Genomic DNA, 27,260 nt, shown 5'->3' with positions numbered 1-27,260 from the left:
ATAAGACACAGACACATGGGGAGGAAGGGAAACATGAAAAATGTCAACCGGTGCTGTAGAACACTGATCTCAAGAGGGCTGGATCACTCCCACTGGTTTTTCTGCCTATCGCTGTGCACTGCCTGTGGGGTGGAACACAGCGGGGGAAGATGCTTACGCTGTCGCTGGCTATTGTGTGGACAGGGGGGCTCCCTCAGAGTGGATGATATGCATTCAACAGACATTTCCACCTGCGGATGGAGGTCTCTGTGCTTTTCAGAAACGGATTCTCTCCCGAGAGCTGCTGAGACTCTGACTTGTTATGTAAAGGACCAAAGTGCCTTTTCTTTTCTTTTTTTCTTTCCATGTTATTGAGGAGCTTTTATCTGCATGTTAGGAGAGTTACAATATATGACAAGTTAAATCTGTTTTCATAAAAATTGCTCATGCTTTCTTAGAAACATTCGCACAGTTAGGCGTGTAGTAATGGCTCGGAGCCCCCGGTGTATCTCGGGGAATACCCTGCTGCTGTGTGTAAGCCGAGACAAAAAATACCTGTCGAGGACATACCACCACCAGTGGCTATGAAAAAACATTCAGACCAAAGAACAAAACAGGCAAGTGCTACTTCAATTTCTCTTTCTCTCTCTTCATCTTCATTCTGTAATGATTTAACCTTGATCTGCGAACGGAGCGTTAAAACGCTGTAAAATATTCCATTTAAAATGCTGACAGGAACATTTTACAAACATTACTGTTGAACAACTGACCACACTGCTGTCTCAGCTGACAGTGGCAGAGGCGATGGCACTGCTTAATGGAGCTCAAGCTATTCTTTATGCACTTAAGAAGGAGCAGTATTACTGTGACATATAATCATCTAGAAACTCAGTCAAGCTCCAAGCACCCCCAAAGCTTTGAACTAACTTCAGAGAAATGCAGAAAAGTCTCACTCAAAGTTTCACTAAAATACTTCCATGCAGTACTGTGAACTACTAGCCATACCTTAGGACTCTTTAGCAGTGCACTTCAAGTCTGTTTGCACGAATTATGGCACAAACATAAGCACAAGCAAACCGAAAAACATTTATTTTCTTCCTCCTTTAGAGGTTTCACAGCTGACACTAAAATTATGCTTGACAATGTCTAAATCTGATTTTTGGAAGCTGTAACTTAAGCTTTGTGTTTTTCTACAGCAGTACTGAGTGACAGGCTTATACACGACACTGCTCCGAGACTATAGCATTGATTGATAATACCCCATGCAGCCACTCACAGTATAACGCTGACAAGGTAATTAAGCTGTGTGCAGAAGCTGTCGATTAAAGCAGAACAGGGAAAAAAATAAACCCTTCATAACGAGAAAATACTCACCACAAAAAGCTGATCATAATCTGGAGATTATAAACTGGCGTTGTTTGATTTTGGTCACTGACATTACTTTTCTGCTGCTTGTGTGTAAACACCATGTTGACTGTTTCCACAATGGTGAAATATTAGCATTTACATCCATGTTTCCTCGCTTCCTGTCTCGTACTGTCACTTGTGACTTCTTAAATTTCTCTGTACATTACTGCTATGAACTGTCAGCTACTGAAAAAGTTATCAAATCACTGGCAGCAAGGATTTCATGCAGCCTATTTTCATGTGCAGCCAAACTGGAACTTCCTCAGCGTCATTAAATTATAATTTAATCAGTTATCTTTCATTAAGGCATAACTGACATCCCAGAGTTATCAATCACTTATCAATGAATGAGATAAAGTGAACAGAAGGTCATTAGCATGGGATGAAGAGGAAGAAGAAGACCTCATTAAACTGTCCCAAGATTAAAATTGAATAATAATAGCACAGCATACACTGACACCAGAAATGAGTCAAATATAGTTGCTGTGTTTTGTAATTTTAGGATATACTTTATGGATAATTGAAAAAAGATGAATGCATGGAATATATTTAAGTATTGTGAAGTATCATGATCGAGTATTGCAGAATAAAGTATTGTGATATTATTGTTATCCAGGTATTGTATCACATCATGACTATCCTTTTATTCACACTTCTCATCATTTATGTTATCTTTAAGTAGCTTCTAATGACAACATTAGTGACACAAACTGGTTCTCATGTTAAACTTCTTAATTTTGAAGTTACTGTTTAAACTGACTCCCAGTCAGGGTGGGAAAATACATGAGCAGCTCAAGCCTGGAGTGTCCACCGATGACCAAAGCAGGAGGTGAACTGCTTTACACGCAGACAGGAATTGACATTATAATTACTAACAGGAAAACAGTTTAATACTCACATTGTCAGCAAAGCTGCACCTAAGGATACATGAGCACGCGTTGCAAAAAAATTATAGCACAAAATGTTTCATTGTCTTTAAAAGCATGTCCGTATTTGAACCCTAATGTTATCATGTTTTGTTTTTTTTAACTGTAACCATGACTGGAAAGCTGTAAATGAAATTCACAATGTTTCCCTAAACTTACCAAAGTTGGATTTTTATAAGGTAAATAGAGTTTTTACCAAAACCTCACAAAGGCAGTTGTAAGAACATATTCTCTAACAGTGACTGTAGCAGCTCTCAGTGGACCTCTGATACCTTCCTGCAAATGCAGGTGTCACATGAGTGTTGATCTGAAGGGCACAGACAACAAATAAATTTTGTAAGTTAGCAAAGTAAAATTGTACCTTTGGTTTCAGAAACAGTGTGGTGTAAGTTTGTGTAATTTTTCAGTACAGATGAATGCTTTGGGAAAAATATCGAAAAAGTGAAATGCTGCCTATTTAATAATATTCTGTGCAATGTTATGAGATATCTATGTGCTATTCTTAGGAGAGGGAGTTTTACTTTGAAATGTAAAATGAAGTTATTGATATAAATAATGCATGAATGTGCAGTGTAGCTAAATGTAGCCTTAATAGCCTTGAGTAGGTTCATACATTTTTCTGTGGAGTTTATAGTTGACTTTTTTCTTCTTTACAGATTTCATACAAGCATTTTAAAACATTTTTCCACCATTCTCATTACCCTATTGTGTTCTTTTACTGCAAGAGAACAACACATAGCCTCTGTTATTTTTTTATAAGTGGTTCCACCTACTGTGAAGCAAACACCTCATGAGAGCTGCTGGGATGCCAATGACTCAATACTGCTTTCTATTTTGAGTCCCACCAATGACTGAATTTTCTCTCAGCCTGTGAAGAGCGATCATATTTATCAGATAGTACAGCTGGAACAAATTTTTCGGTTTAACGGGGATGCATTTCTCCTGAAAATATTAACACGCTTGTATTTATTTTGTTCTTATATTCCCTTCCTTAAGATAAATCTGCTGATGTTGTTGAAGCAATTATGGTTGACAAGACTCAGCAACAATTCAGCTCCAAGAAATTTTGTATATTCAGCTTAGCTGTGCTAATAAGATCCTGAGGGTGTAAACTACATATTTTTTTTACTTGATACACACACACACACACACACACACACACACACACACACACACACACACACACACACACACACACACACACACACACACACACAAAAGACAGTTTTTTGCTTTTGCCAAAAATTTACAGATGGTGCCATGCTTCATTTAGTAAATAGTTTTAGATTGTCCTTGACTTTCTGTCTGCTTCTTTAAAGTGTACTTTTATCTTATCAACAAATAGTGTTCTTCACAAACTGCTCTAGCTGAACTGTTTTTACATGACAAATAGTTTATTTATTTATATATATATATATATATATATATATATAATATTATTTATTTATTTTATTTATTTATTTTTTCAGACTCTGAAACAACAGAAGATGAAGGTGAAGACCAATATGAGACCAAAGAAGATAGTGGGGATGTTGAGGACCAGGCTGTGCCTACAGGTACTGACCATTTTTTTTTTATTTCCATCATTAATTTGCATAAGTGCTTACAAGATGGTAGTGAGACCAGCTGCAATGTGTGGTTTGGAGATGGTGGTGCTAACAATACAACAGGAGGCTGAGCTGGAGGTGGCAGAGTTGAAGATGTTAAGGTTTTAATTGGATGGACAAGATTAGAAATGAGTATATCAGAGGGACAGCTCATGTTGAGTGTTTTGGACTCAAAGTTAGAGAGGCAAGGTTGAGATGGTGTACAGAGGGATAGGTGAGATGTTGAAGATGGAGCTGCCAGACAGGAGGAAAAAATGAAGATCACAGAGTAGATTCATGGATTAGTGAAGGAGGACATGTTGCTATGACAGAAAAGGATGCTAAGGATAGTGTGAGATGAAAGCACATGATCTGCTGTATTGAGCTCTGAAGGGAGCAGCTGAAAGAAATAAAAGATAATCAGTTTCCATCAGTATTTAAAGCATTCATGGAAACTAATGAGAAATAAAGTAGTTTGCATTTTCATCTATTTTTTAAAAAAATTTATTTAGTTTTCTTTTTGGCTTCTTCTGGCACAGATGAATAAACATGTCTTTTTTTGGTTTGTTTTTTCTTTTATAGTGAAGGTATTGGCCAACATTTGCCTACACTGTAAAAAACAAACTTTCATTTAACAGAATTTATTCTATAAATTTTATGGAAGTTTCCTGTTATTTTCAAATATGTGAACTATCAGTAAAATCACAAAAATAGACAGTGAATTAACATGTATAATGTAAAATAACATGAAAAAAATTACCTGTGAATAAACATCATTTTCTCATTTTTTCACAGGAAATCCATTAGTTTTCCACACAAAAGGATTGTGAAAAAACAGTCACATGAGAAACATAATTTCACAAATATGTCCTGTTTATTATAAAGATTAAACTATTAAATTCTAGTTTATTGATGTAAATACATATCTGAAATCTGATGCATTAAGTGCATAATGACACAAAAAATGTCTGTAATTTCACATGGCATTGTTCATTAAATAACAGATACGTTGCAGCATCATGGAAGTTTTCACCAGAAAAGGGAAAAATGTATAATTTTCTTCCACTTATCCCTGGCCGGTGTGGGGGCAGCAACCTAAACAGAGAAGCCCTTCCCGGCTACCTCTTCCAGCTTATCTGGGGGAACACCAAAGTATTCCCAGACCAGCCAAAAGATCAGAGGAGCCCATCAGAGGAAGCTCATTTCTGCCACTTGTCTGTGATCTTGTTCTTTCAAAGCACATAACCATGCCAGAAAAATTACTTTAAAAAAAAAAAGGAAATTTTCTCTTTCATGAAATGATGGGAATATTCTGGCTGTCAATCTCCTGCTCCCAGCTCCCCTCACTCATGAGTAAGACCCTTTTGTCCAGTTTCAGAACTGAGTGTGAAAGCAAAGCTGTTACTTTACTGGTCAATATACATCCCTACCCTCACCTATGGTCACAAGCTTTGGATAGTGACCTAAAGAACAAGCTCACACCTCCTGGGCACCTCTTGGGTGAAGTCCCACAGGGAGGAGGACACACCCAGGACACACTGGAGAAATTATATCTCTAGGAATGCTTCTGTGTCCCCCTGGAGGAGCTGAAGCAGGTGGCTGAGGGGAGAGAGGTCTGGGCTTCTCTGCTTAGGCTGCTGCCCCCATGACCCAGCCCCAGCTAAGTGGAAAAAAATGGATGGATGGAGTATATAACATCTGAAAACAAGAGTAAACTGTTAAAACAGTTTATACCCTGGTCACGTCTGAGCTGGAAAGCTGAGCTGGGTCGGGTCAGGATGCTACTAGATGGTAGACCAGCGGGGGACAACAGGTGCTGTTTGGCCTCACTGTATCTCAGGGGGTAGCGAATGTCACCTGTTGGTTGGAAAGTTGGTCATTCTAGTCAGCGGGATTTTTTAATTGAATTTTTCTGATGCCCCAGCTGTCAGAATGTTTCCGTGATATGACGAGATTTTTTTTTAAAGAGTGTCTATAAAGATCCAGCAGGCACAGAGCAACAGTAGCTCTTTTCATCTTTATATCCAAATGAGAAATGAAAGTCTAGCTCTCCTTCACTCTTTGACTCTCCTCTCCATGCTCTGATTGAGGAAATAATGAAGAATAATATAAGGAAATAATTGGCTTTTTAGAACCCCAGTTCTCCACAGTGTTCACTAGCAGAGTTCTGTAGAGCTGGCAGAGCCTGCAGAGACATCCAGTGCTTACATAAAAATATTGTTTAGTGCAGATTTAAACATGAATACCTGACCTAGAAAAGTTTGTCTTAAAATTTGTTAATTTATCTCTCCTTTTACATGATACACAGTGATGGAAAAATGTGTTGAAGATGACAGTAGAACACGTGGACATGAAGATCACTCTAGTAGGCAAGTAAAAAACATACAACATTGATGGTAACCCCAACAACTACAATTAAAAGACCTTAGTGTGTTGACTATACTATTGGACTCGAATTCAGTACTAAAACAAAGTAATCAGTAAGGTTGTAAATTAGTAACAGCTTCCTGATTCCAACAGATTTTTCCTCAAATGCTCTATTTCAGAAGCCAGCCAGAGGATTTTTCAAGAGAATCTCCCCCACAAGTCCTCCCACCCCCATCTCCAAGACTGGTCAAACGCACCTCCACCTCTCCAATGCCAAGTCGCTCTGGTTCAACTACTCCTCTTAGCCTGCGGAAGAAAACTGTTGTGCCAACCGAATACCAAGACACAGTGCCTGGGGAGTTTGAAGAAAAGGTTAAGCAGCCAAAATCTGTGTCCCTAAGTAACACCCAAGACTCCCGACCACAGACTCCACTGAGTGAATATTCCAGGAAAGAATTTACTCTCAGACCCTCCCCAAAGCTTACAAGGGCTAGTTCAAAGGTTTTTGAGAAGGTCCGCGACTTAGAAGAGCGGAGACGAAGTCTTGATATTCCAGAAGGTTCCATTTCGGGAAGATCTTGGGCAGGGTTCAATCGGGAAGGATCTGTAGATTCAGATGATGGAGGAAGCCGGTTGGGAATCTCTAGAGAAAGTTCAAAGGAAGATCTTAGGGAAGCTCTAAAAGAGGATGCTGCTGAACGAAGGTCTATGTTTAGACAGAGAGCTGCTTCACTGGAAGAGAAACCTCGCTACTCTCAAAAGGTTCAGGACATTGAAAACAAGTTCACTGAGGAGCTCCAGCGCATTAAGAAACTCGTTGGTAAACCTCATCTGAAGAAGTCCTTTTCAACCGAACAGCTAACCCTGAAGGGCAAGCAGCGTCAACCTTTTAGGAAAATTGAACCTATTCCTCCTCAGGTCCTGCAAAAGCTCCAAGAAAGGGAACGAGTCCAGTGGGCAAAAGAACAGAGAGAAAGGGAATTAAGTCAGCAACCAATGCAGCAACAGCAACAAACACAAGAGCAGAAATCTCAACCCCAAAAGACAGCAGACACTGGTTTAACAACTGTATCAGTTAGTAGAGTTGGAGAAGTTGCAGGCACCCCGGAGTCAATGCGGTTATCCGACTTACCAGGACAACGATCAGTGAGAGAGTTTAATAGAGTCAGTCCAGTTACAGAAATTTTTCAGCGATCATCATCACCAGCAATAGGTAATCATCACAGGGAAGATTCACCAAGCAGAAATGTTACGGAGATGGCATTGCGCAAGGTTGAACGAAGGCCACCGAGTCCTCTTGTACAAAGGGTGTCTCGAATGCAAGAATCCCCACACATCCAAGAATCTCTTGTGCAAACATCACAAAAGGATGAGACTTCAGGGAGAAAGACACCAATTGAAGTAGCAGTAAGAAAAATTGAACACAGACCAGAGAGTCCTCTGGTACAAAAAAGGCCCATCATTGTGCAAGATTTTGCTCCTTTAAAACCCCCAAGAATATCACTGAGCTCCCCAACAGAGGAGAAAATGGAAGTGGAACTTTCTAAACCGATCTCTAAGATCAAGGTCCCTACAATTATTGTGGAAGATGAAAAAATGGAAGAGGATGTTCCTGTGCACAAAAGTGAGTCTAAACATAAGCGTACTAGTCCCAAAGAGGGACAACAGCAGAAGACCAAAGGAAAGAAAAGCCGGACACGACCCCTGTCTCCAGAGTTAGGTTAGATATTTTTCTGATCTTTTTGTAAGCTTTTTGTGGTAATATTTGCATGTCTCTATATTCAGTAAATCAATAACTTACTCTATACCATAGGGTTTTTTTTTTTCTATAATTTGAGCAAAGGAACAAAACTTACTTCAGTCTTGTCTTTTGTTAAAATGTGCAGATTCTTCAGATGATTCTTATGTGTCTGCTGGAGAAGACCCCATGGAGGCTCCTGTGTTTGAGTTTCCCCTCCAGGATACTGTAGCATCTGCTGGTGCAGATGTACTTCTTAGAACTATTATTGCTGGAACCCCTACTCCCGAAGGTAACATTGTAATTTGTGTTTTAACAGCAAAACCCTTAAAGGCAATTTTGAATTGAATATTGAATTAGTTGATGGAGATGTGGATTTATTTTTCTTCTCTCTTCAAGTTACCTGGACTAAAAACAACACTGAAATCACTGGAACTGCAAACTATACAGTCAAAGTGGAGGGTGAACGACATAGTCTCCTCATCAAATCAGCTAAAATAAGCGATGGTGGAAGCTATTGTGTAACTGCTGTTAATCAGGTGGGAAGAGCTTCAAGCAGTGCCACCCTTCTAGTCAAAGCAGGTAAGTTTAACTTTTGAGATGTCAGACCAAATTTTATAAATTAGGCTGTCTTTACTGAAAACTATAGAGTACAGTGACAAGCAAAACACTAAAAAAGCTTTTTAATAACATACAGGGAAATAACCTAAATCTGAACCCCTAACCCTAGACAACAAGGAAATTTGAATTTTGACTTTTGAAAAGTTCTCTTCTAAGCAGCTAGGTGAAAAAAAATATTTTTCTCCAATATATATGGCTAGGTGTAGGACCTCACAGGGTTTAAGGTATATATAAGGTATATATGCTTTCTATGATACCTGGCTGAACTATTCATTTCTGTCTTAGGCCTCAGTCACACAGACCTTGAGACTGGTCATTGAACCTCTGGCAACCTCGGGTCGCTAGGGAAAAATGACTTTTCCCCGACCACTTGGTGAGTGGTTGCTGGCTTTCTCTAGGTGAAATCATCCACAAAGAGGGTGTTGCTCCAAAAACATATTTGTGATTGCCCATAGTCTGCATCTTTCCTGAACATTATGGTTTAGTTTGCGTGGAAAGTTTTGCTTTTTGAAATGTGCTGGTTGCAGTGATAAAGCACAACCTTAACTTTGAAGCTACAGGGTCTCCGTTTATGGTTTGTGTTGCACTTTTCACAGTTTTACTGCCAGCTGGCATGTGTCTTCCATGCAAATTATGGGCAACTGCAGCAAAGCAATCACAAGGAGGTTCTGGTTCAGCACCATATACCCTCTTTGCCACCGTTTTCACAAAGCAACTGCCAACAGTCTCCATGAACCACTTGTGTGCTGGTCAGGGAATACACATATTTCCCTAGCAACTGCAAATTGCCAGGGGATCACAGACTAGTCTCTAGGGCTGTGTGACTGAGGCTTTAGCAGTCAATTTTACAGCGATTGCTATCATATGTCAGCAAGGAATACACTATTTTCCCTTGCAACCAGTGGTTGCCAAGGGGTCACCAACCAGTCTCTCAGCTTGTGTGACTTAAGCGCCTTGAGGCGACTGTTTGTTGTGATTTGGCACTATATAAATAAAATTGAATTGAATTGACTTAAATATTATGTAATCTACTCATTACTTGGATAATGATTATGACAACAACATAAGTTCTTTACTGTAAATTATAGCAGTTTACCTAAATAAAATACTGTGGAAATAAACATGAAGAGGAATATCCATCCATCTGTCCATTTTCTTAATCTCTTACCCAAACAGGCCTGCAGTTGGGCTGGAGCCTATCCCAATTTACAACGGGCAAGTAGTGGGGTACACTCTGGACAGTTGTCACTATTCACGTCCACACTTACAGCCAATTTAGAATCACCAATTAACATAACATGCATGCCTTTGGACTGTGAGTGCAAGCCAACATACTTGGAGAAAACCAGCACAGCTGCAGGGCGAATATACAAACTCCACACAGAAAGGCCCAATCAGTTATTATATTAAACTTTTATTATGGCCTCTCAGAAACTGAACAGGACACTTATCACTCCCCCTGCACTAATATAATATGCAGCATAATCAAAAAATGGTAAATGTACTTAACAGTAATTTCCCTTTTACAATGTTCCTTTTCAGAGGCCATTTTTGTCTTCTTAAAAATCATCTTGTGGTCTCTTCCCACGTTGGCATTGTGTTTCTCTCCTGCTCCCTTGTCATTATCTCTCTCAGCAAAATGTGCGTGCCATATATTCCAGCTGAATAACCTCACTTATAGTTACCATGGCAACTCAGAGGCAAAACCGAACCTATAAATTGTCCAGTGAGGCTCAGCGGCTCCACTCAGTGAGAATCCACTATTGTTTGCGTTTCACATTTGGCATCTTAGATTCTAAATATATTTTTTAAAGGAGGGTTGTTATGTTAAATGTGTGCTCTCATTTGAATCCCTATGTACTCATTGATATTTGGTCTCAGTAACAAAACTCAAAGGCAAAATGAAACAAGACATGGTTGTTAAAATATATATATATACACACATGCGCACACACACACACACACAACATAAAGCATTATAGTGCAATTTTTGGTTTTGCAGATTCTGTGCAGGAACCAAAGGGAAACCTGGGTGTCCCTATGGATATCAGCAGCCCTATTACATCTGATGAAGAGTATCTTAGCCCCATGGAAGAAGTCATGGACTTTGGAGGGCCAGAGCCAAGGCGAACGATTGACACACGCTTCAGGAAACCCCCAGCATTTTTGGTGCGACTGTACAGGGTTTAGTAGATAAATCTACCTAATTAACTTTGCCAGTTAGTGTGATCATAGTATATTAATCATACATAATCATACAGTGGCAACAGTACTGCATGAAAATATGTTCTGTACTGATTCTGTCGTTATTAATTTTCCTGTTATGAATTTGTTATCTGCTGTGTGGTCACTCCATCAACACGTCTTTCAAAAAACTTACAGGTGAACTGCGTCTCTAAGCTTCTAACTTGCATTTAATTTTAAACAGGTAACAATGAGTGATCAAGCTGTCATTGAAGGACAGGAAGTCACCATGTCTGTCCGAATAAGTGGACAGCCCAAACCTATGCTGTATTGGTAGGTCCCCCCTCGCTTCACCAGTCTACTTAAACTCATTGCATGCATGGGACAAGAACAACACAAACCATAAGGAAATAAGTTTGATTGCAGTTTGGTTTTGAGCATGGTTATTTAATTAATTGAAGGAGGTGGAAACTTTCATTGATAACAAGACTATTAATGGGAGAAAGGGAAGAATAGCATGCGTTCCCCATTTACCATAGTGCTGCTCAGTGCCCAGAAATGCACTGATTACAGCTGAATCAATTAGCTGCTAAATAACAATATAGAATTCAAATGTAGTGAAACCTTCTAAAAGAGCTCACTGCACTTTTTCAGGAGGTTCAGCTCCTTGCCACTGCAATATACTGTCAATCTGTTTCGAGTGTACCCTGCCTGTTGCCCGCTGTAGACAGCTGAGATAGCCTCCAGTCCCCCACCAAGTCTGGAATGGATAAGCAGTTATGAAGCTGGATGGATGGATGGATGGATGGATGGATGGATGGATGGATGGATGGATGGATGGTTTAACTAGCTAGTGGTTTCAGATTGCTGTTGTTACTTGTGATATCAGCACCAAATAATAAGGCTGACTTTTCCATTGTCAAAAAATGAAAACACCTCAATTTTATGTTTTTTTTTTGTTTTGTTTTTTTATGAAGAACAATCTGGCATAGATTATAATGTTTTGGCATCATTCATCAAAAAGTATACAATAATCTTTCAACATATTGTAATTTAATCCAGTTTCTCTCTGAAAAGTAAGTAGACTTATTCAACTTTTCTCACCTCTCTTTGAGCATCTAACATGTGATAGGAGACTCTGACCGGTTGCAGGTCCCTTTGCTCTGCTACGTTGATTTAGTGTAAGTCGACATTATGAGAAAGGATGTCACAGCTGATTGGCTAGACAGAGGATTTTCACCTGGGAGAGCTGGGTTGGAGTCCTGTATGAAGCCAAAAATCAGTCTTAGTTTTAAACTTACTTTTTTAGCACCTGTGATGCTCTTGCATATGCCCATGCTTGATTAGTGAATGGATAGGATGGAGAGGGGGGAGCTTTTCCTTTTCCACCTTTAACTGATTTTTTTTTTTCAAGAGTGTAGTCACTGTAGTTGGTGTTAAGTCAGTCTAATATAGCTGCAAATGCAGAAGATATGTCAAAATAAAGCTAAAGAAAGGGGGAAATGTACAAATAAATTCAAACTAAGCAATTCCTAGTTATTGCTGGTTAAAAAAAAAAAGGATTCAAATTTACTTTTTCATTGAAAACAGAACAAAGGAGCAGTATTTCAAAGGAAAGCGACAGTACAACAGTTAAAAAAACAGAAATTCACACATTGCTTTTGGTCGTTTTGTGGGTGTCTTTTAATGCTAAATTTAACATTAAGACAAATAATGACAGCCTTATTCTTTAATATAGCTGACAATAAATGGCTGAGTCATTCCTGCAGGTTCTGTCATAAGAGTTAGTCATGACTTTAAAGAGACAATAGCAGAAAAGACAATCTATTCCACCCTCTCTATTGTGGTGAAAAAAAAGTGTGCGCTTGACCATCCTTTATTGAAGAAATGAAATACAGTGTATGAGTAATTTACCTCTTGTTGGAAAATATAGAAACAATTGGTCCCTTGCACTCTTGTAGGCTGAGGGACAGAGTGACGGTAAAAACAGGCCCGCGTCACATTGTACGTGAGACGGAGGATGGCGTCTTTGAAATGACAATCAAGTCAGCAGTGAGGTCGGACTCTGGGATTTACACCTGTAGGATCATTAATGAGTATGGGACAAAGCAGTGTGAAGCAAAACTGGAGGTGACAGGTAAATTACTTTACCATCACTTCAAATAAATAAAAACATACACTGAGGCTTGTAACTACTTCACAACACTGCTGTTCTGGTATCATTTAACAGCACTCTTCAGAACATGTCCTTTATTTATACCCAGCACCACCAGTGGAACCGGGTCTTGCTGTCATCCGGGCAGTCAGGGACATCACGGCCAAGGCCGGAGAGACGGTTTTGTTTGAATGCCACGTCATTGGACCGAAGGACACTGATGTGGACTGGCTTGCAGATGGGAAACTGATTCAGCCAGCATTGCTCAACTGCAAAATGCACTTTGATGGAAGAAAGTGCCGCCTGCTGCTCAACTCCGTACATGAAGATGACAGTGGAACATACGTGTGCAAACTCAGCACAGCTAAAGGTAGGTGCCAGAATGTACCACAGAATGTATGATGCAAAACTGTTTTTATTGTTTCCAATATTTCTTATACTTAATAGATATAATCTTTATTTTTTAGAGGAATTGACCTCATGTGGCAAACTCAAAGTCATCCCCTCCCTCGAACCTCTCTTTACTCGCAATTTGGATGTTTTGGAAGTGATCGAGGGCCGCAATGCTCGATTTGATTGCAAAGTCAGCGGGACACCACCTCCTAAGGTTGCCTGGAGCCACTTTGGTAGGGCCATACTGATAGTCCTCTTTGCTGATGACACTGTTATTTACACACCCACTCTGTAGGCAGTGCAAGAACCTCAGTAAAAAGTGATGATTGACAAAGGCTCTCACTGATCATTGCATTCTTTATCACCGACCAATCACAAGAATGAGTACTGATGAATTCTTACTGTATCTTTAAAGCACTACTGGGGAAACTTCCAGTGTACCTCTGTTCTCTTCTTTTTCTCAGCTCCAGTAGTTACAAGCTGCGCTCCTCCAAAATAAATATGTTCTCCTTTTTCCCTTTCAGATCATGTACTTACAGAAAGTGAGGACATTCGTATTCTTCAAGAGGGTGGCCGCCATTCTTTGATCATTTCCCATGTGACCAGTGAGGATGAGGGTTTCTACACTGTCAGAGCCCGTAACGGTCATGGCGAGGCAGAGAGCTCTGCTGAACTTTACATACAGGAACCACGTCCAGCCATCTCCTCACAGATGTAAGAGCACTTGCATTTTCTCTGTGAGCTCATGTGTGCTTTCTGAAATTCTGTGTAAGCTTCCATTGCTGTCCATTTTTATTTATCTGATTTTTCTTTTCATCACTTTAGGGCTAAATTGGAGAAGATGCCCTCCATACCTGAAGAGCCAGAGGTCCCAGAGAATGAGGTGGAGCGTTTCACCATGCCTGACTTCATCAAACCCCTTTATGACCTGGATGTGATCGAGGGAAAGGAGGCTGTGCTCAAATGCAAAGTGGCCGGTTTGCCATACCCAACCATAGCCTGGTTCCACAATGGAAAGAGGATTGAAAGCACCGAGGACAGAAAGATGACACAATGTATGTTTTCCAAAATCGATTCCTATTCACCTGAATTCAGTTTTTTGCCTTATTTACCTCTTTCAACAGCAGGATCATTTCAGTTACTCCTGTGCTTCCAGCAAACATCATTTCAACTACCTGAGGAAATTTATCAGTAGCAACCATCAAAAACAAAGGCGTTGTCTTCTTTCTGTTTGTGTGGAGCAAAAGCAGAGAGGATTTCACTGTGACATCAGGGTTTCATTAAATGCAGACAGTGTCATTATTCTATAGTTTCCCTATAGCTACTACATTGTGCACTTACCCATTTAAACACGTGACTAAATATGCAATGCCGGAGTCTTCCTCCTCAGTGTCATGTTAAATAGAATAAGCCAAGTCTCTTCTTCTTCCTGCAGTTCGTGATGTTCACAGCCTGGTCATCCGCTCCGTGTGCCATTCGCACGGTGGCGTCTACAAGAGTGTCATCTCTAACAAAATAGGGAAGGCCACCTGTTATGCACATCTCTATGTTACAGGTAATTTCCTTTTTTCTTGGCTTGTACCCCCGTTTTGATTACATAATCAATAACTCCTTATAGATCGATGCTGTGTTTCACGCTGCCTTAGACAGCGCCATACCAGAGAACAATATGGCTGTTTTTAATCCACTGTTGTCATTTTCAGACATCCTCCCTGACCCACCTGATGGGACTCCAGTCATAGAGTCCATCACTGGCAAAACCATCACCCTGAGCTGGAAGAAACCAAGAAGGCTGGACCCTTCAATAGGTAAGCATAATCATTAATCAGTGATTCAATCAATATGTTATATTCAAGAGATAAAACAAGTACACTGTAATTTTTAAATTATTTTTTACAGTACATTCCCTTAAATCCCTCTCAGACTTTTAACATGTTGATTTCATGTCTGTTCTCACCTTTCCATGAAAGTTCAACAGATAATAATAGGTTGAATCAGAAATATCTCTGTATCACTTTCAACATGGTACAAATCTGAATCAAAGGCCTTCTGATCAGAGACTGAATGTAAGACAGACCTTGCTTCTAGGTCTGAAAAGTGAAGCCAGCGCATTCTTTCTAATGCCCAGCAGAGGGCAACTGTTCTGGTTCCAAAAAGACACCTGATCATATTAAAGATAATGAGAAAATGATTCTAATTTTCTATTATTTTATGATCTCAGCAACCACTTTCATGACGAGTTTGTGGTCTCACTTGCTAGTTTTAAGTCTTATTTATTTTGTATATTGTAAATTATAGTCCCAAATAGAGTCACAGTGGAGACACACAGTCCGCTTTACTGTGAGGTTGACAAGTCCCTAGGCTATGAGTCTGCTGTCCTTTTGTTTCTCAGTTAGACTTACTTTCCCTCATCTCTGGTTTTACAGCAAAAATGCTCAGATTGAGTCTTATATGCACAGAATTCAGTGCTTGTTCACTGAAACATGCAGGTCATTTCATAATCACAAAACACTAACAATAAATGTTGAAAATAGCATATTGACATAATGTAAGGAGCTATAGTTTTTACATGTAGTGCTGGAGTTATTTCATATACTCTAAGTCAGGATATAATGATAGAATAAGGAATTTTTCTTGGAAACTGTGAGATACAAAATTGTATCTCACCAGAAGTCTGTTTTTCTTTCAGATCCCAGCTCCCTGATGTATGCCATCCAACAGCAAGCTCTAGGCTCCATTCAGTGGATCATCATAGCTTCTGGCCTGAAGGAGACGACTTACATCATCACAACCCTCTCCAAAGGTGTGCGCTATGCTTTCAGGGTACTAACCATCACCTCCAAGGCCTTCAGCAAACCCTCACCAGCTACTGACCCAGTGCAGCTCCTGGACCGAGGTAGGATTCATTTAGACCATCCATCCATCCATGCAGCCATCCATCCATACATCCATGCATCCATCCATCCATACTTACATCAATCCATAAACTATTCATTACTAATTCATTAAATATTATCTGTGTGATTTTATTTCTTAAGGTCCTTACCTTCAGGAGGCTCCAGTGATTATTGATAAGCCAGAAACTGTATATGTGATGGAAAACCAGTCGGTCACTATCTCTATCACTCTCAATCATGTGAACGCTTCAGTCTTCTGGAAAAGGTAAGTGTGCCTCTGCTAGTTTCTGTTGGTGCACTTCATTTTTGTTGTTTTATAAACGGAATTACCTAAATAAGGGAATAAGTTTTATTTTAATTTCACTGCAGAATAAAATTATCTACATTTCATCCATGTTCTTATCATATGATTATTTAATTAGTGTAGAATCTGGCAGAGTTTGCCCCCTTTCTGACTTAGTGTAAAACAGGATAGACTGATTGGATTACTGGGAAGCATAAATACAGTATGACAGTATACAAACAGGCAGCTGTTTAATTCCCAGTGATTATCCAGGATTCCAGAGCAATGAAAAAGTCTATTAATATGTCCTGACTCAGTGAAACACTGCTGCCCTCCTTCTTATAAGAGTACTGATCCTGCTGAAAATGGTTTGGTTCCCAGGAGAGGAGTGGTCCTTGGCAACAAGCTGGGCCTGTACGAGATGACAATGCCAGATGACGACCAACACACACTGAAGCTGCTGAAAGTGAAGGTTGCTGACGTCGGAGAGATGGAGTTTGTGGCCTCCAATAAGTATGGCAGTGACAGCTGCAAATTCAATGTGGAGATGGCAGGTAGGCCATATAGAGTGCATGCATATAGATGATGGACATAGTCTCTCGGTCTAAAAGTGAAGCCTGTGCAAAAATACATTTCCACTCATCTGGTTTCAAAAATAAGTCAGATTGTGTAAAATTTAAGAAACTCAATCACTTGATGTATGACCTCAGTCAACACTTTCCCTAATGATTTCATGGTTTTGATAGCTAGTTTCAAGTATCACTTAGAGTAAAATAAATGGTAAATCCATGACCTCAATAAACACTTCCCTGATGAGTTTAGTATGTTCACTGTCTTTACATATTAAATCTTTACGAGCACAACATGATGTTCATTTTGTAAATAATGGTCTCCATTAGAGTCAAAAAAGGAAGATAAAGTATGCTTTAGAATGGGCCTACGCTACCATACCACCTCTACCATCGCGTGCTTTGCCCCTCAGTTCAGCACTCGGATCCATGGCTAACATGTGACATCTGGTTTTAGAAACCAGGGATGGACTCATCTGAAGTACAAAGTAACCACATAATTCTCTCAAAACTGATCTAAATGTAAACTACATGTACTGTCATTTTGTGTCTCTTTCTTACAGCTCCACCAACGTTTGAGACTATTATGGAAGACTTGGATGTTTGTGCTGGGGAGACCCCTCGCTTTGCTGTGGTCGTGGAGGGCAAACCCATTCCTGACATCTTGTGGTTCAAGGTTTTTTATCCATTTTAGTGTTTAATGCAGTGAACCTGTAGGATTAAACCATTCTTTACTGGTTTCTCAGTGCTGCTGACTAAAGCAGTGGAATGGGAAATTACCAAAAGAGTTATTAAGGAGTTTTTTAATAAATGCTAGAAGAACTGCTGTTAAAACTTAACATATTTGCTTTCAGAATGATATCTTGCTGTCAGAGAGCAGTCATTACACGTTTGTGTATGATGATAATGAATGTTCCCTGGTGGTCCTAAACGCTCGTCTGGAAGACTCCGGGGTGTACACCTGCACTGCAAGGAACTTAGCAGGTTCTGTATCCTGTAAAGCTGAACTCACCGTTCATGAAGGTAAGAGGCCAGTCTGTCTGACTGAGGCATTAACAGCTCTGGATTGCACAGCTAATTTGCAAATTGATGGAACTCAATTAATACTTGGTCTTTACTGTAGCTAAAAGTAAAGAAGATCCAATGGATGATGAGGAAACCATTCTAAGGAAAATGCGCCGACTGATTGACTACTATGACATCCACAAGGAAATTGGAAGGTAAGAAAAGATACTACAGATGAATTGGGTTGGCACTTACATTACATTTTTTCATGATAGTCATCAAATGAAAATTGGACAGTGATGATTAAACTGTTTCTCCAGAGGTGCCTTTTCCTACGTGAAGCGTGTGACCCAGAAGACGGACAAAATCGAGTACGCTGCAAAGTTTATCTCCACGCGGGCCAAGAAAAAGGCATCTGCTCTGAGAGAGATGAAGCTGCTCTCCAAGCTGGACCACGAGCGAGTCCTTTACTTTCACGATGCCTTTGAGAAAAAGAATGCAGTCATCATCATCACTGAAATGTATCCATATTTTAAAACACTTCTAAGAGTTAAGAGCACACAAGTAGCCTTTAGCCTAATATATATTTAATATAGCACGTTCACTTTTAAAGAAGATTTTAATATTGAATACATTGTATAAAATAATAAATAATGTGTTGCATAGTGAATTTGAGTTAACAGAAAGGATCGCCTTAACTGATCTTTAAAGATGCCACGAGGAGCTGCTTGACAGATTTACAAGGAAATCTACAGTAATGGAGTCTGATGTACGTTTTGTAGATCACAACCACTCAGCAAATCTTTACTACAACATTTTAATTTCAGTTTCAAGTATTTATATTATCTTATTATCTGATAAATTAAAGCAATTTTATGTTTTGGGACCATCAGGTGCGTTCATGTATAAGACAACTCCTTGAAGGAGTGGACTACCTTCATCATCTGAACATCATACATCTGGACATCAAGGTATATTCTTTCTTCTTGTGTGTCAAAAGGTTGTTTGTAAATATGATCATTTAAAATTATTATGCTCAATAATTGTACTTTCACAGCAGACAGTGGTTAGATATCATTTCCCAATTCTCTCGTCAGCCTGACAACATCCTCATGGTGGACCCCCATGGTGATCAAATCCGGCTCTGTGATTTTGGCAACGCAGTGGAGATCACGCCTGATGAAGCTCAGTATTGCAAATATGGCACACCAGAATTTGTTGCACCAGAAATTGTCAACCAGAGCCCTGTGTCAAAAGCAACAGATATATGGTATGGCTCAGTCACACGAGTGAAAATAGGACAGCAACTTACTGCAACTAAATTGGTGGCTGTGCGGTGATTGTATTATCTTTTTTTTTTGTGTTTTTTTTTTTGTTTTTTTTTTTTTGGTTGAAGACAGATTACAAATTGTTGCACTGACTAGGTGGTGCCCCCGAGGTTAAGCATGCAACACTCTCAACCTCTGGGTGATCACTTTTGATTGCAAGGAGATTGCACAGGTCTCCTAGAGCCACCAGGAGACCTGTCTCCAAGCAATCACGGTCTGACTCAGGCTGGCTGCAATCAAATAAATTTGCAAATAATTACCATCTAATTCATAAAAACAGATTTCTGAAACATTGCAATCAATCTGAGTCAGTGTGTGTTGATAAGTCCAACTTCCCTGCGACATATCTCCTTGCAACAGGGGGGGCTCTACGTAACGGGTTGCCAGCTTGTTATATTCTGGTTACATTCCTATATACAGCCCCCAGTACAAAAAAGTTGGGTACAATGTGCATATACAGCCACATATTTTATTCACTATCATAAATAAAATATGTGGTTGTAAAAGCAAGGGTGGCAAGTCCTTACTTCCTTTTGTGTTTAAGTCACCGTCCTGCAGCAACCACATCAGTATTTGTGAAAGAATTTCTGTTTCACATTTCTGAGGTTCTGGCTGGACTCAGAAAATAAGTTCTTAATGTGAATTTCTGTGAATGAAGAGAGCAAAAGTTTTGCGATTGTTGCTGATTTATCACAGTTGGCCATCATATTCAGATCATTGCACATGGTGGCAATAATTTTGGCTGTCACAGTCTCCAACCACTGATTTTCCTACTCTGACTGTAGCAGTAGAGAAGCTATAATATACAACACTTATAAATATTTATTTCCTGATCTTAAACACTTTTTTTCTCTGCTTTTCTAGGCCAATTGGAGTTATAGCATATCTGTGGTGAGCACATTTATTATTGGTTTTCCTCTTTCCTTAAGGCTAAAAACAGTTTCAGCATGTTTGTCTATTCAGGACTACATGTAGCTTTGTTATTAAATCTCACTTATTTATTCCTGCCGTCAGTCTGACCGGAGTCTCTCCGTTTGCTGGTGAGAATGATCGTAGCTCTGTGCTGAACATCAGGAACTATAACGTGGCTTTCGAGGAGAGCATGTTTGCTGACCTTTGCCGAGAGGTTAAAGGGTTCATCATTAAGCTGCTGGTGGCAGACAGACTGTGAGTAACACTGGATCTCTTTTAGTTTAGGTTTTAACACCTGTAAACACAATGTGTAAACCAATCAGAATAATGTTGGTACAATGTTGATTGGATGGATACCTGTCATTATTTATGTATCATCTAAGATCATACATCAAATATCATAATTTATGAAAACAGGCATACCTAAATTAACAACATTGAGGTGATGACACAAAGTATAAAGTTTGCCATTTCATAATAGTTTTATTTACTATTCTTGGTTTAGTAGTATTCAAAGATTTCTGTTCCAGTATTTGCAACACAGACTATTGCAGATTTATGTATTTATTTATTTTTGGTTTTCGAATTTGTTTTATGTTTTTAGGCGACCTGACACCCAGGAATGTCTCAGACATCCTTGGTTCAAGGTATGAATCAGACACTGGCACCTACTTTTATAGTGTTCATCATCCATATCCATTGGACAAGACTAAGTAAAGTCCCGTTCATAATGTATTTCTTTTAAATTTCATGTTTATTTATTGCACAGACCCTTAGCAAGGGGAAGGCCATAAGTACAGAGGCCTTAAAGAAGTTTGTATCCCGCAGAAGATGGCAGGTAAGCCCTGTTCTCTTCCTTAAAGACTACATTTTGAAAAGGTCATGTTGCGGTACTTACTGTGTCACGTTTCCTTTTTTTTAGCGTTCTCTGATCAGCTATAAATCAAAAATGGTCATGAGAGCCATACCTGAGTTGCTGAATGATTCCTCCAGCCATGTCTCCATTGCAATTCCCAGGCACCTTAAAGAGGGTTCAACATTGCCATCATCTTCCTCTGATTCTGATGAGGACATAGATGAACTACCCTTTATTCCAATGCCACTTAACATGGAATTCTCTGGCTCAAGGATGTCACTGAATGACATTCAGACCAATGAGAAGGAAACAGGGAAGAAGAATGGAACAAGTAAATGGTCTGGGTCTACTGTTGAAGGCCATGAGGCAATGGAGTGTGATCCTAAGGAAATGGGTAAAGAAGGAATTGAGGTAGGAGGTAAAGCTCGACTGAGGAAAAGGTCATCACAACTTAATGAAAAGGGTTCTTCAGATGATGAAGAGCAACCTGCTGAATTTCCCCAAAAGTCAGAGCTGTCTAGAAAACCACTGAGACGGGGTTCTAGCATGGAGTCAGATAAACCAGAAGGTGGACGACGAAGAGGAGAGCTAAGGCGTGGTGGCTCAGCTGACAGTGCGCTGATGCTCCGGATTACACCAGAGGAAGGACCTGGAGAGGGAAGTCAAGATGATGGCAGGAGAGTTCTGAAGAAAGCTGTCTCTATGGAACTACCAAGAAGGAGTACCAGTCCAGGAACTGCCAATATGAGCCAAGAAGATTATGCTCTCAAACTGGAGCTGATGAGGCAACGACTACTTCGCGGTGGCTCTGTGGACAACAAGATGAGTGGACTGAGGGGACCTCTGCTGGAAACATTAGGAATGGGAGATGAGAAACGTGCAATATCCACAGATCGCTACTCTCGTACTGCTCGTCTGGGCCCACCTCCACTAATTAGAGCTGTATCCAGTGATTTTCCGAGGGATGACGTTCCCAAACCAAAAATTTTGCGCAAAAGCACTTCTTTCAGTCAGGGGGATTCTGAGCCCATACCTTTACATCGCCGTTCAGGAGCTCCTCTGGAGATTCCCTTGGCACAGGTAGAAGAGAGAAGGCTAAAGGAGGCTATATCTATGTCATCTCTAACAGAGCAAACCAAGCTAGACTCCCGTCCAGTGACTCCCAGGGAACCGTCACCAAAACCGCCAACTCCAGAATCGGTTATGCAGGAGAGTCCGACCAAAACGGAGAGTGAGGAATCGTTTATGGAAAAAGAGATAAAGCCAGATGAGACTATAAGTGAAAAGATGGACGGGCTGACCACAGATAGTAATTTTGATGAGAGATCGAGCACCAGTGGTTTCTCTGAAAAGGACATGAGTATTTCAGAAGAACCAATGATGGAATCAGAGTCTGTAGATCAGAGAATTCCTACACCTCCTCCTATGGTGCAAAGCCCAAAGTTAGAAGAGAAAATGGAAGAGGAAAAAGAGGGAGAAAAGGAACATGAAGCAAAGGAAGAGTCTGTAAAAGAAGAAGAGCAAAGAGTTGATAGTGCCACTGAATCAAATGCTAAAGAAGTAGAAGTTGCCATAGAACATGTAGAAGAGAACATAACTATCCCTGTGAAATCTTCCGAGGTGACAATAACCACAAGCTCAGTTATAGTGAGACCAACACAAGAATATTCCATTCCCCCAGGAAAAGTTGTTTCAACATATGTAACACCCTCGCTTCCTGCTCGAGTTGTTCTTCCAGATGGAAGGACTTCAGCATATGCCAGCATTATGCAGACTATGATGGTTCCTTCACTTCATCCTCAAAATGAGCCACCACTAGGCCCTTCTACACCTGTTGTTACTCCAATGGCTTCATCATCCTCTGTATCAACTGAAATACCTCCCCCTGCCAGCTCTGATTTACCTGGTCCACCAAAGCCAGCTGTCATTTCAACTACTGAGCACCCCGCTGTATATTCCAGGGTAGCATCACCAGAAATGATAACAAAAGAGCCCAGTCCACCAAAGACTGTCACATATTCCTCATCCCAACAAGAGCTTTCAGGAGGAGTTGACCTACAGGACATCACCTCTGAAGAGGTCTTTGAGGCACGCTTTAAAAAACGTGAATCTTCTCTCTCCAGAAGTTTGAAGTTTCTGTCACGCTCAAAGCAAGATGATGGATTACAAGCTACTTCAGAGTCTACAGAGACAGGTGAAGAGATATACAGACCTGGGCCAATTGGTGCACCATTAGAATTAAAACCAAGAAGACTTGAGGAGAAGTCAAAGTCAGTCCAGGACCTTCGTGAAGCTCAAAAAGACCAAGGTTTTATGAGAAGACTCTCAATGCGCTTGAAGAGAACTCCATCTATGGAGCGCAAAGAGGAAATGATGAAGGAAGATGATTCTGTTGCCTCAAGACGAAGGCTTTCTTGGACTCTTGGCCGAAGAGGGTCTCAGGAAAAGAAAGAAGTAGAGATGAACCGAATGGATGGTGGAGGCGATAGATTGGTGGAAAATGATGAAAAGGAGATTAAGAAACCGAATGAATCGCCAGTGTTGGCAATGCGCAGGAAAATTGAATCAACAGTGGCTGGGATCTCTACAAGAATCCGCAGCTATTCAGAGGAAAGAAGAGCATCAGAAGAAAAAGAACCCAAGAGGACACCCATTCTTTCCATGCTTCGTCGTTCAACATCAGAGAGCCGTACAACTAAGGTTCCTCAGAACCAGCTAGCATCTCAGGCCACTAATGGTGCCTCATCTGAGTCTCTAGACTCTATGCCCAGTCTAAAATCAGAAACAGCAAAGGGTATGCCTGAATATCTTTCCGTCTTGAAACTATATTTGACCAGAGGACTATCTGTTGTACTTTTTTAAGAGTGAGGTAATTTATGAAGAAGGTTTTTTTTTTTCTTGTAGGAGGCTTGGAGGAACGCAGATCCCGTTGGGATCGATGGGGCCTGACTAGAGGGAGGCGAGATAAGACAGTATCACAGCCTGACATACCAACAGCAATCTCCAGAGAAAATAGTTCCTTACGTTCACGCCAGTACTCCAAACTGGCTTCTGGTAAGGCCTATAAGAGTGCGTGTGAAGAATTTATGATTTCAATGTGATAAAAAGTAAGTTAATGATGACATTTAGTATTGACTGTCCTTCCTATTTCAATAGGAACAATACTTTCATGTGTATTCATTAAATATGAAACTACAGGCAACAACAACTTTGCTTCCTTTAGCAGACCAGAAATAAAACTAAATGTCACCAACACAGAGCAACTCTGTGACTTTGACTAAATGGTGACTTTATAATTTGACACTTTACAACCACTTGATCAAACTGCTTGTGATTAAGAAATAGTCACATAACCACCAATAATCACATTATAAGGTTTTATGTTTTCTTTCTGTGGGTTAAATAGATTAGATAAAAATTAGTAGTAATATTTAGAGGTGGACAGAGCAGGCTTCCCTTTTGCCCATTATCATATTTTATGAAAATTGGCTGGTGGCTCTTGCTTTATATTCAATTTTATTTCACTTAAAGGTATGTAAGTTAAACATTTTTCCTGACTAAAATATAATTACTTAGCAAGATGTATATTACAGTCAGCATGCAAAGCCTAAGGCGGAAAAAACAGCAGCAAGACCCCAGTACAGAAAGGGGTACCCATCACTTACAACAGATATAATATCAACTACAGCATTAAAACAAGAACGTGGATGTGGGTTGCAAAGCAGCTTGCATAGGCTGCAATAACCATACCATTATATTGCAAAGTAACCACACCGTTATATTGCAAAGTAATGACCTTACAATTTAAATAGGGCCATATATATGACATGTACCAGTGGGATGCACAGAAATGTATTTGCTGAGCCCTCAGATATACTCAGATTCAGAAATGTAAAAATATAAATAAATTGCTTTCGGTTACCTTTCTTAGACTTTATATGCTACATTTTTACCCAACCATACCTCACACAGGCTGTGTGCCAACAGATAATTGCTTCATAACTTGTTAATTTGATGCCATCTATATTAATAATAAAAATTTCCCCTAAGACGTAGCTGAGAAGTGGCGCTGTGATTCCAGTGCTGGTGGCGTTAACCATCACCAAGTATGCTAAGTCATAACTTTAAGATACAGTATTGATGTGATTAATCATTCTAATGTCTTCAACTGCCAGATTTCCCTCCAGTATTCCATATCAAACTGAGAGATCATGTCCTGCTGGAGGGAGATCCAGTAACACTCAGCTGTTTGCCAGCAGGAAGTCCCCACCCACACATCACCTGGATAAAAGGTGAGGATCTTTAATGTGAATAAACAGTGTTGCCAAACTGAAGGCATCACATGTGCATGATCAGAATCACTTTGTTTGCTGTTTGCAGTAATTTGCATAATTGTTCTATGGTCCAAGAGTGCAGAGACACATTATGTTGCATCTTGATGCATACTTACACTTTTGACAACAGAAGCAGCGTACAATGCAGATAAATATTGCTGAAGGTAAGAAAGCTGAGATTATTCTTTAAATGAGTAGTCATCCCAGTGTGGCTCTCTTTTATCATCATTTTGGAACGAGAGAAAATGGACTCAAATGCACAACCGGACACAAGGCAGGTAGAATTAAAAAGTATTTAACAGAGCCAGGCATTTCTGAAAATCATTCCCAAATCTGGTGCAGGTGTCCAAAAAAAGCAATGGCTCAATCACCACCCAAAAGTGTAAGGGAGAATGGAGCACAAAGGCAAAGTAAGGTATAGCAGGTAGGAATAATCGGACAGAAGTGAGACTAATTAGAGCGGGGCAGAAGATCAAACAGGAGGGAAACACATTAGAACAAGTAGGGAAGTCATCTGGAATGAGAACAAGGACATAAATATTCATCTTCACACCTCATAATAAAATTCCCTTTTTGTGCATGTGTGCTTTCTCAGATAAGAAGCCCCTGGAGATTGATGCCAGGATGAATATGATTGCCTGCCCTGATGGCCGACAGTTGCTGATGATCATGCAGACCACCAAAAAGGATGCAGGGGTATATGAATGTGTAGCTACAAACCCCCTGGCCTCAGTATCGAGTTCTTGCACAATATCTCTTGCACGTAAGAAATGAGACATTGTTTCAGTCTGTGAAGAGATGTGAAGTACATTTATTCTATGTTCAAAGCACATTAGTATACAAACTGCATATATCCTGCATTATCTGTGTCACTGAGTAGATACAGTAGTTTTATAAACTGGTAGAAATCATGCATTTGTTTTACAGGCCTGCCCAATCGTCCTGGGACCCCAGAGATTCCTCAGAAGTACAATAACACTGCACTGGTTCTGTGGAGGCCTTCAGACACAATGGCCCCATGCACATACTCTCTGGAGAGGAGATCAGAGGGTCTGTGTTTACAATAATGTTTTAACCCAGATGAATACAGTTATACATGCATTTTCAGATTTATTAGTCCTATGTAACGCTTTCGAAACCTGAAATGGAGGCTTTAAAACGGTTACGTAAAAGTACAAGCAATCGGTTGCTCAAAATATTTGTTTTACCTTCAAGCTAAGGACAGAAAACCATTTTAAACATCGATTTAATGAGACATTAAGAGGGACAAAAATATCCAGCATTGCACCCAGACTGCCACACACTGCATAATGCATTTAATTGCAATGTTTTTAATTTTGATACTTCTTCCACCTCTGTCCCCAGGTGAGACCAGCTGGCTGATTGTGGCCACTGGGATAGCAGACTGTTATTATAATGTGACTGAATTACCAGCAGGGGGCTCCTTCAGATTCAGGGTGGCATGTGTCAACAAAGCTGGTCAAGGACCCTACAGCAACCTCTCAAATGTTGTGAGCTTGGATGCCTCGGGTATGAAGAGAAAACATTAAATTGTTTTATATGCACTCATTAATGAGATCATTTAAAAATTCAAAGACTGAAAAATTTGCATTTGTATCTTTTTCGTTGCGTTGAACCCTTTGTAGGTGGTTATATTTTTTATGTGTATAATAATTTTTTTGGTTTGGAATAATGTTCGTCACAAATTACTCAACCCCAC

The 27,260-nt window shown here is 40.0% G+C and overlaps 1 protein-coding gene across 1 annotated transcript in view; it reads left to right on the top strand.

The window, feature by feature from the left end:
* Window positions 1-27,260, top strand: part of spegb (striated muscle enriched protein kinase b) — a 40,066-nt gene that overhangs the window by 7,173 nt on the left and 5,633 nt on the right. The window contains exons 2-35 of the mRNA XM_030758041.1: window positions 3,782-3,868; window positions 6,207-6,267; window positions 6,445-7,985; window positions 8,152-8,295; window positions 8,403-8,585; window positions 10,627-10,793; window positions 11,053-11,141; window positions 12,770-12,945; window positions 13,073-13,333; window positions 13,431-13,589; window positions 13,881-14,070; window positions 14,182-14,411; window positions 14,792-14,911; window positions 15,060-15,164; window positions 16,046-16,252; window positions 16,395-16,518; window positions 16,918-17,090; window positions 17,669-17,781; window positions 17,960-18,128; window positions 18,229-18,325; window positions 18,431-18,631; window positions 18,822-18,879; window positions 19,004-19,081; window positions 19,208-19,380; window positions 20,303-20,329; window positions 20,453-20,605; window positions 20,955-20,997; window positions 21,120-21,188; window positions 21,273-24,000; window positions 24,111-24,260; window positions 25,382-25,498; window positions 26,136-26,303; window positions 26,468-26,590; window positions 26,906-27,070. Coding sequence (XP_030613901.1) covers window positions 3,782-3,868; window positions 6,207-6,267; window positions 6,445-7,985; window positions 8,152-8,295; window positions 8,403-8,585; window positions 10,627-10,793; window positions 11,053-11,141; window positions 12,770-12,945; window positions 13,073-13,333; window positions 13,431-13,589; window positions 13,881-14,070; window positions 14,182-14,411; window positions 14,792-14,911; window positions 15,060-15,164; window positions 16,046-16,252; window positions 16,395-16,518; window positions 16,918-17,090; window positions 17,669-17,781; window positions 17,960-18,128; window positions 18,229-18,325; window positions 18,431-18,631; window positions 18,822-18,879; window positions 19,004-19,081; window positions 19,208-19,380; window positions 20,303-20,329; window positions 20,453-20,605; window positions 20,955-20,997; window positions 21,120-21,188; window positions 21,273-24,000; window positions 24,111-24,260; window positions 25,382-25,498; window positions 26,136-26,303; window positions 26,468-26,590; window positions 26,906-27,070 — 8,649 coding nt within the window. The remainder of the gene's footprint in view (window positions 1-3,781; window positions 3,869-6,206; window positions 6,268-6,444; window positions 7,986-8,151; window positions 8,296-8,402; window positions 8,586-10,626; window positions 10,794-11,052; window positions 11,142-12,769; window positions 12,946-13,072; window positions 13,334-13,430; window positions 13,590-13,880; window positions 14,071-14,181; window positions 14,412-14,791; window positions 14,912-15,059; window positions 15,165-16,045; window positions 16,253-16,394; window positions 16,519-16,917; window positions 17,091-17,668; window positions 17,782-17,959; window positions 18,129-18,228; window positions 18,326-18,430; window positions 18,632-18,821; window positions 18,880-19,003; window positions 19,082-19,207; window positions 19,381-20,302; window positions 20,330-20,452; window positions 20,606-20,954; window positions 20,998-21,119; window positions 21,189-21,272; window positions 24,001-24,110; window positions 24,261-25,381; window positions 25,499-26,135; window positions 26,304-26,467; window positions 26,591-26,905; window positions 27,071-27,260) is intronic.

This window comes from Archocentrus centrarchus, chromosome 21, assembly GCF_007364275.1.
Source record: "Archocentrus centrarchus isolate MPI-CPG fArcCen1 chromosome 21, fArcCen1, whole genome shotgun sequence".
Taxonomy (NCBI): Eukaryota; Metazoa; Chordata; class Actinopteri; order Cichliformes; family Cichlidae; genus Archocentrus; species Archocentrus centrarchus.
This window is presented reverse-complemented; position numbering and strand designations above follow the sequence as displayed.